Source organism: Corvus brachyrhynchos, unplaced genomic scaffold (assembly GCF_000691975.1).
Source record: "Corvus brachyrhynchos isolate BGI_N302 unplaced genomic scaffold, ASM69197v1 scaffold69, whole genome shotgun sequence".
Taxonomy (NCBI): Eukaryota; Metazoa; Chordata; class Aves; order Passeriformes; family Corvidae; genus Corvus; species Corvus brachyrhynchos.
In genome coordinates, this window is record NW_008240228.1 from 1,410,991 (window position 1) to 1,420,263 (window position 9,273).

The following is a 9,273-nucleotide window of genomic DNA, read 5'->3' on the forward strand; positions in this document are numbered from 1 at the left end:
GCAGGACTTCAGAACTGGTTTATTGTCTGGTTTGACTCACCCACTTCAACTCAGTGCTGCAGCTCAGCTTATGTGCCTCTGTTGCCAGTGCTGCAGGCTGTGGGGAGAGCAAGGTAGAAAGGATGTTAGCAAAGGTGAGGTTGAATGGGATCAGTACTAGTTGACCAGTGTGAAGAGATAGTATTGCAGACCAAAACAGACTGAAATTACTTGGAAGTCTGAGCTACTGATAAATGTCACCAGCTAAAAAGAAAAATACAAGCTTAAAAATTAGTTTTCAATAAAAATGTAATTATACCAACCTCAAAAAGAATCAGGCTGTTTAAATTTGTCAAAGTTTGTATGGAAAAACGTGGCAGTGTAACTTACTAAAGGACTTTTATTACCTGAGTAAATGGAGTTTTCTCTTTGCTGTATTTTTCATTGTTCACCCAATGCGGGATTTGCAGAGGGTTTGCACACAGGGAGATCCATGAATAACTTCACCAAATTTTGAAGGTGTAAAACTTCAGTCTTTTTTAAGTTGTAGAGTCTTACTGATTTACATAGCTAAGAAATAATTCACACACAAACAAAATTAACTAAACATACTCCTGGGGGGTGACTGATGTGTTCATTCAGCCAGATGCCATTCTCAAATTCTCCCCTCAAGCACCAGTAAATATCAGAAGTAAACATTTGTCTGCTTACTGTTAGTCTGTCTTTTACCAGAGGAAATTGGCATTGAAAATAGCTTAGCAGAGTTTGGCTAAAAGCCCTAATTTTAATTTGTCTTCTGCTATTACAAACTTTTACAAGTGATCTCAGCATATCTGTAAAAAGTTGTCCTCTTCTTGATTTGAATAAGTGAAACTAAGAATCCCCAGTACCCATTATTTTTTTTAATTGATTAGTGTTTATAAGTTAGTATTTTATAGTCTAGGTATTTAACTCCATAAATAACATTATTTAGTTTGAGTTTTATTAAAACTGGCTTGGATTTTATTTAGTTTAACATAGGTACCCCCATATGTGTACACCAGTTGGAATTCTATGTGTGGAATCAAGTTCCATGTTCCTCAGTTACTGTATTAAGATTGAACATATTTAGAAAATATTTTTGTCTATGTTTGGGTATTTGTAAGTGTAGCAGTCAACTATGGCCATTCTAGTGTCTGTCTTATTTAGTCTTTCAGTTTGGAAATTTCCTTAAAGTAATAAATTTTCCATCCCACATTTGTGTGGAAGTGGTGTAATAATACCTTAAAGATCTCAAAACTATACTTCAAAATCCATTTAATACGGGAAAAGAAACCTAAATGATTTTCATCCATTCTAGTTAAAGCCAAAACAAAACAAAAATTTTCTGTGGAAATACAGTATAGAATAATTTCCTCATCTTGCACATGAAGATCAAACAAAATGTTCTTTTTTACACACCAAACAACTGTTAAACTGGGAAGGCTGGGATTGTTCATCGAGCTTTGTATAATTAGATAGCTGGGTAATAGCATATAAATGTTAATTGTTTCAATCTGATTAATTTTGTATTTTGTCAGTTATACTCAGAGATGAGAATTAGTGGTAATTACTTTTCATGGCATTTCAAAACCATCTCAAGTGGAGAGGGAAAAGGCCCTGCGTGTAGAATCTTTCAGTGGGCACTGGGTAGAGCTCTCCTGAACTGCTAATTGCTTCCTTAGGGGCTTGTAGTGATGAATATTTACAATTTTTCCATGTGCATGAGGGAAGGAGGGGTTTTAAAAAATGCCTGATAGAACTCTGCATTTGTGCAGATGAACTTCTTCCTGTTTTGTGTACAAGCTCTTAGCAAAATTTTGATTATTTGGACTATGGTTTAATAAATTAATTTCCTTTCCTGTTGCAAGGTGCAAATTAAATAATGTGACGACTGACTTTCAGTTGTTTCCATGCAAAATATTAACTACATAATAGATTACATTTAGATTGTAATACTACATTGTTAAAATGCCAAACTGCTTTTGCTGTGGACAAGTATAAATTCCTAGCTGAAGTCACATACAGACTTTGGTAACAGATATCACCAAGTTTCCTTTGGAACCTGCAAAATTTTAAAATTTAAGTAGCTAAATTAATCAATAGAAAGATAAGGACAAGCAAGCTGGATCTTGTTTAGTCCCTGTAGGACCTGTATAAAGTTTGGGCTTGTTTTATACTTTGTGAATTGTAGTGTTTAACATACTTGTTTTTATTGTCCTGATACTAACTGGACAGAATCCTCTAGTTTTCAATATTCATATGATTTGAAGAGATGAAATGTGTCACACTGAAAGTCTTTTAGCAGGTGTAGTCTTGCTGTGGCTCCTCAGGCACATGATGCTTTTCTGTAGGGAGATTACAGGAAGGTCCTTTGTTAAATTGCGATGAGCTCTTTATTTACTGGAAATCATTGTCAGTACAGTTCACATATACAGAAATACTGACAATGTATTTTTCCCATTGGATATGGATTAGAACTGGTCATCACTGGTTTTCAGTTTGCTGAGTAAGGATAAATACAGCATCACCTATATATCAGTGACTCTTTCTTATCACAAACTGCCCCCCTGACACCGAATTTATATTACCAAGAAGAAAAACACAGAATTCCTTTGCTTCAGTGATACAGATTTCCTTCAGAAGGTTGTGTGGGCCAACTTAACCTTCCCTTAGCAATGCCTTCCTTAGAAAAGATTTCCAGCCTCTAAGTTGCCCCATTTAAAAATAAAGTAAGTCAAAGGAAACAGAGCACCACTGAATTAACAACAAATACTGATAGGAAATAGGTCTTCTTTGAAGTGAAATAATGATGAAGGAAGTTTTCCATACAACGTATACTTGTTAGTGCTTGTGGGTTTTGATTAAAATACCTTTTTAAAAAAGGAGTTAGTAATTTAGCTACAGAAGGCAAGTACTTATGCATGTGAGCTATGTGGAAATGGATGGCAGATTGAGCAGAGAGTTTTACAGATGCTGCAAAGAAGGCTGCAAATATTTTTTCTAAGCTGTTAGATGATACTAAAAACTTACTGACCCATACTGAACCTTGTTCCTCTAACATGTATTTCTGTTCATTTTAGGAGCCCTAAATGCTTGATTTAATATGAATTAAGATTGTTCAGGTGGCCTTAATTCTGGTATTTCCTAACTTTGACAGGCTTGATTTTTATACCTGTAGTTGTCTATTAATTGAGTTTTTTGTTGTGGGTATAATTTCCTTTGATGAAAGGGGGCAGGGGGTAGACAGCAACACCTGTATCATTAGTAGTTCTTCTCTACATAGAAATCATAAGAGAATTCATGTTGGGAAGAGCTTTGTCCAGCCTGATTTTGGAAACCTCTGAAGATGGGAATCTGCACCTCCAGTGAGCAGCCTGTTCTGCTGCTTAAGGTCTTTTCAAACCACTGAATTGTATTGTTTGAACTGGGTTAGTATTAGCTCAGGGTGTGTCTGGGAGTCCTGGGAGTTGGAAAGTACTTTTGCATATGAGATGTTAAAAAAGGGTTCCTTGATTTTCTTTCATCTTTACAACTTGGAAGGGAGCTGGCTCTTTTCTTATCCCCTTCGCTCCTGTCGTCAAAACTCCTTTTGTTTCTACTTTTCCTATGCTCCCTGATCCTTCCTTCTTCTGATTTTCAACTTACTCTTCTTCCCAGTGCACTTGAAACCGTGGATCTCTAACTTTTCACCCCTCTCTGTCTTTAAGCAGTTACTCTCCTTTATTGTTGGGACATCTGTCCACTTGTTTTAATATTAAGTATGGTCGGTGCCAGCTTCTGATTGTAGATGCTAAGGAACATCTAGGTGTGGGTGCAGAGAAGAAATTTACTGTTTCTCTGGGTGAAAGCCAAGGATGAAACTCCTGCCTAGGAGTTCCAGTTGCTTGAAAAGTACTGTAGAACATGATAGTGCTGCACTGCGTGTTTTTCCTTTTAAGACTGACACAGAATTAACCCAAGTGTTCTCTATTAAATTAAGTGTGGACAGAGTATCATCAGCATTGCAGTACTAAAAATCCTGCTTGATAAGTGACATAGTATGCCCATGGAAATTTTAATTGATGATGGGAACTTGATAATTTGAAGTTGAATAGTTAGGTGTATATATTTTTTTAATTCCTCCCTCTGAATTCTAGTCCAGAAAATTCACGTTTATATGAAAAACTTAATAACCTTTGGCATTATTTCACTGGGTAAGTCTGTATAAGAGGCTTGAGGCTTGTGCAGCAGCAGTGTGCATCTCTGGAATATGTGATGGATGATGGACCAATTTTGCTTATTCATTTTATTTTCTGTACACTGCATGCTGTGTGTGTGGTGGAGCATGAGGTCTGAGTGCCTTGTCCTGGGTTCTGCAGAGAGGGGAATCTAGGGCAAGCCTGGGCAGAGAGGGGAGAACTGCTCCTTCTCTAAGAGGGACTTAATGTGGTGTATTAAGGAGGGGGGGAAGGACATAAAGAAAGATCCATGCACTTGGGGGAGTAAATCTACCTCAGAAGTCACGGAAGTAAGGATGCTTTTCTAGTTACCCTCTAGTTACAGGGAGCAAAGAGTAAATTGCTTCCTCCACTAAAGATTCCTGAACTGAGAACAAGTCTGGCAGAAAGAATCTGTCCTAGGGGAGATTTTTCTTGAGGCTTTTATTTATTGCCTTGGTCATAATATCAGTATTTTCTCTTTACCTGGTAAACTGCTTATTGATTTTTTGGTGTGTTTTTTTTTGTGGTTTGTTTGTTTGTTTTAATTTTTTTGTTTGGTTTTACTTTTTGCTTTTGTTTTTTTGTTGTTGGTTTGTTTTGGGTTTGTTTTGTTTTTGGTCGGTTTTTTAAAATTTTGTTTTAATTTCTTTTTTTTTAGTCACACATCTTTAAAGATCAGAGCCTCTGAAAATGCCATCTTGAGGCTTTTAGGAAAGGCTTTTTGATGTGGCATCAGTTGCTGAGTCATTTCTTAGTGGACAGGTGGCAACCACTAAGAAAACATGACTTTTGGGACTTCTGTGAGTAAAAGCAGGTGATCTAAGCATTGGATGAGTTCTGAGATGTTTATTACCTTCTTGTTACTGGAGAAGTTTTATTAAGCCCTGTCTGAGGCAAAAGAGCATTTTGGGCAGATTTATGGCAGCACACTGGATACAAGTGCATGATAACAAATCCATTTTGTTGCTAGGCCTATCACTGCACACTCCTAAGGTATGATCTGACTTTAATATACTATTTTTACTAGGTTTTTTTTCTGTTTGTGTGTCCTGCAGGAGAACGACTCAGGAACACTGGATACAGTTGGTGCAGTTGTTGTTGACCAAGAAGGAAATGTTGCTGCTGCTGTCTCCAGTGGAGGTTTAGCACTGAAGCATCCTGGAAGAGTTGGTCAGGTGATTATTGTACTTTTTTTTTCAGTTGGGAATGATTGTTCAGTGTCACAAGCAGGTGTGGTATCAAGCAGGAGCTGTGACAGCAAACTTCTGTTCTCCCTTCCTTCCTGTTAAATGCTGAAGGCATTTTCACTGCACTGATATGCAAGTGTTCTTAGTGTCCTCCATCAGTGTGATAAAACAGTGATAGGTAAGACATTGGTCTGTGGTGAGTTACCTTTTGCCAGAGATATCAACAAGTTAATTTCTTGGGCTTAAATACATCCTTAATACCACAAATGGTCTCTTAAATGCTTAGAGTCTTAAAATAAGATTCCTCTCAATATTTAGGGAAGCTGTCCTAATTAATTTTTAAATGATCTTGTGAATTGGAGGAAGGGACAAAAGTAATAAAAGAACACATCAGATATTTATGATGTGTTATTTATAATTATGATTGTTTTTAAATGATATACAGTTCTATTTATTATTAATGTTAATAATAATGATATATTTATGATGTGTCACCTTATTGTTGTTAGGAAATTTTGAGGTGCAGCAGAAATTTATACTCCATTGCTGTACAGCTGTATTTTTGGTTGACATTTGCCACTGTGCAAAAAGCAGTTTTCTTTTGAAATGTATTTAGGATTTTTTTTTTTGAATAGCCACTGTGCAAAAAGCAGTTCTCTTTTGAAATGTATTTAGGATTTTTTTTTGAATAGCAGAGTGAAAGAGGCTTTATATGAACAGGGTTATCTCTACCCTCATTTTATGTTAAGCTAGGCTAGAATACTGTGTCTATGACAAACACTCAGATCTCAAGAATAGTAAAAGGATGTAGCAAAATGGAGTAGAATTACAATATGGTTATGATATTCTTATTTATCTTTTGTATTAATACTTGGATTTTTCTTGCGTTTCTTTTTTTGTTATTGTTGTTGGTTTGAGGTTGTTTTTGTATTTTCATTTTTCTTTTTTTAAGGAAAGGGAATAAACCAAAAATCTCATACATTTAAAATTTATGAACAATGTGCTTCTTTCCTTAGGCAGCTCTTTATGGTTGTGGCTGCTGGGCTGAAAATACAGGAGCTCATAACCCTTATTCCACTGCTGTGAGTACTTCAGGTATTTACTACTTTTATAAATATTTAATGAAGTTGCTATCTTTCTCTGTAATTAGCTTGCAAATTTAAAATACCAACATTATTTCCAGACCATATTCTAAATTTCTGTCATTTATTTGCATATATATGTGTGTGTGTGCGTCAATATAGTCTTTAAATCCATGGATTGATCTCTTGTTGGTTGCTCATATTGCTCTTTTTACTTAATTAGCAACCATGGAAATTTTTATCCTGTTTTGTATTGCACTGAAAGGACGTGCTGTATTTGTTAGATGTTAAGGAACCTGTCCTGCTGTGAAAAAGTGCTTATCAGCCCAGTATTGTATTAAATGCAGAATACCTCTGGGAATGGAAGCCTTGTGTAAAGGACTAAGATAATCAGAGGGTCCTTTGGATACAAAAATGCTACATGCAGTGTATTTCCCTCCAAAACTTTTAATTACTATTTCAAATGAGTATTTAGGTGAATTTGTTCTTCATCTCTCTTTTCCTTCTGAAGGGAAGGGGAAAAGGGAAAACCAAAATACTGGAATAAGTGTATCAGAAAATACTCATTCAGCAATTGTGAAAGCAGTGTAAGAATTAGGAGAGCTTTTGTTCTCTTTGGAAGGCTCAGGGTCCTGGACACACAGAAGTATTGTGTTCATTTGATGCCTTGCAGAACACAAAAGTCTTAAGGTGAAGTTATGTAGGAGTTGCTTTTACTTTTTTTTTTCTTCCCCTAGTTGTATGAACAGCCTCAATCAGAAAAACTATTCGTGACACTTTTTCATAAGTGCTTATGTCAGGTTGCAAATTTAAGGTATATCCCACTGCTCAGTGGGCAGAGTTATCAGCATTCAGTACAGGGAGAGGTGAAATTTAGGTAATGTCAGCTATATCCCATGGGCAATGCAGAGTTAGATGATGCAGAAGGGGGGGGGGGGGGTTGATAGAGGCTGAAGAGCATCAGGAATATCCTATGTTGCTTTTATTTCCTCTGTATTCACGTCTGTCTTGAACTGTTGAAAATTTCTGTAGATGTTCACCTTTAAGTTCAATGTCAGTAATAGCAGATGTCCTTTTTGGTACTCAAGGGAGGATTCTACTGAATGCAGGAGTGTCAGTAGATGTTCTTGCACAAGGGACACCGTATTGGTTTTAATTTAATAAATGCTTACCTATGTAACCGAATATATGTAAATATTGGGGACCATATTAATTAGTGAGCATAAGTCCAATATTAGACATTGTTTGTGGAAAAGCTGAGAAGGACAACTTTATTTAGTTCTTTGCAAAGTCAGCTGGATTTGAAGTCTATGTGAGTACTGACAAACATCCTGGTGCAGTTACAGGAGATGAGGAGATTTAATGATGGCCTGAAATAGGAACCTTCTCTCTTTTTGCTGGTACCACTTTTATACAGTGCTAAGTGCTTCAATTTTATGCTATTTTTAACTGTCACAAACACACATTTATGGATACTTGTTTGGTTCAAAACATCTAGCTTCCATGACATTACCCTGATCCCAGTCCCAGTTAATTGGAGTGGCCTGCTGGCGGCTGTGAAGCTTGGCCATCTGTTCATTCACTGATTTGAATTCAGACTAGTGGTGTTTAATTAAACTCTTGTTTCTGGTTTTCCTTTAAAGTAAGCGTGTGTATGTCTGTGAGAGAGAGGGAGATAGAAATGTTTACAGGAAGTGAGAACTCTTCTGTAATCAATACCATTCTTTTTTCCATTTCAGAAGCTCATAATGTTTTATTTTATAATGTACTTTATGTTTAGTGCAGTTCTAAAACATATTGATGCCTGACTCTTGTTTAAAATATGAACATCCAACAATGTGAACCATGAATTTAATTAAGGAGTAAAGGGATGGAAAAATTAAGTTGTAGGAAAAGTTGAAAGAATGAAACAGCTTGGCTGGATCACAACAGGAGATGGGAATGGGGGTGTAAACATCTGCAAATATTCAGGTGAAACTGCCATGGCTGAGCAAGAGAATAATGCATTAAAATATATCATTGTTACATTTTTAGAAAGTAAAGGTATTGTGTAAACTCTAGAAGATGCCTTGATTTGGAAAGCTCCAGGTTGGACAGTGCTTCTTAACAGAATATCACCACTGTTGCTTGATGTAACTAAAACCCGACTAGCCTGTTGTAGTGGTTTGGTCCAAAATACTCATTACTATTTACCTTGTGTGATATAAGAATTAGGAGAAAAGCAAAGCAGGCAGTGAAGAATATAAAGAATATTGAAAGAATATAAAGAAGTTTATTAACAGACCTAAAAGAGGGAAAAAGAAAAAATAAAATCATACTGCACCTTCAGAACTCTTCTTCTCCCCCCACCTTTCTCCCTTCTCCCACTGACAATGTAAAAAGACAACCCTTGAGATGTTCAGTCTGTTTACCACTTCCATAATAACCTTGTTCAGTCCATTTAGAAAGAGGAGTCTCTCATGTCAATGCTATGGAGAAATTATCACAACGAGACAGCCGTCTGGGTTGGTTCTCTGCTCGCATCATGTGAGAGTCCCTTCCCCCGACTTGCAGCTTTTCCCACAACTGCTTTCAAGGGTCCAATCTTGAGTTACTGGGGTACAATTTTAAGGTTGAGCTGTTCAGAAACAAAAGTTCTCTTCACCCATCTCTGGGAGCATTTTCATCTCGAAGGACAGAGGCCCTTCTCCTTCCCTGGGAGCAAAGGGTCCTCCTCATCTTCATCTTTAGGACTATCTCTGGGAGCATCTCTAGGAACTGAGGTTTTCTCCTTTTCCATTTGGAACAAAAGTCCTCATTGCTTCC

General features: G+C 36.7%; 1 protein-coding gene across 5 annotated transcripts in view; it reads left to right on the forward strand.

Annotated features, from left to right (window-relative positions):
• TASP1 (taspase 1) overlaps positions 1 to 9,273 on the forward strand; it is an 81,964-nt gene that overhangs the window by 32,445 nt on the left and 40,246 nt on the right. For all 5 annotated transcript variants that reach the window (XR_001865557.1, XM_017745335.1, XM_008642004.2 and 2 more), the window contains 2 exons: positions 5,255 to 5,374; positions 6,403 to 6,481. Coding sequence is in view for 4 of the 5 variants with exons in the window: in XM_017745335.1 (XP_017600824.1) it covers positions 5,255 to 5,374; positions 6,403 to 6,481 (199 nt within the window). In the remaining variant the exon portion in view is untranslated. The remainder of the gene's footprint in view (positions 1 to 5,254; positions 5,375 to 6,402; positions 6,482 to 9,273) is intronic.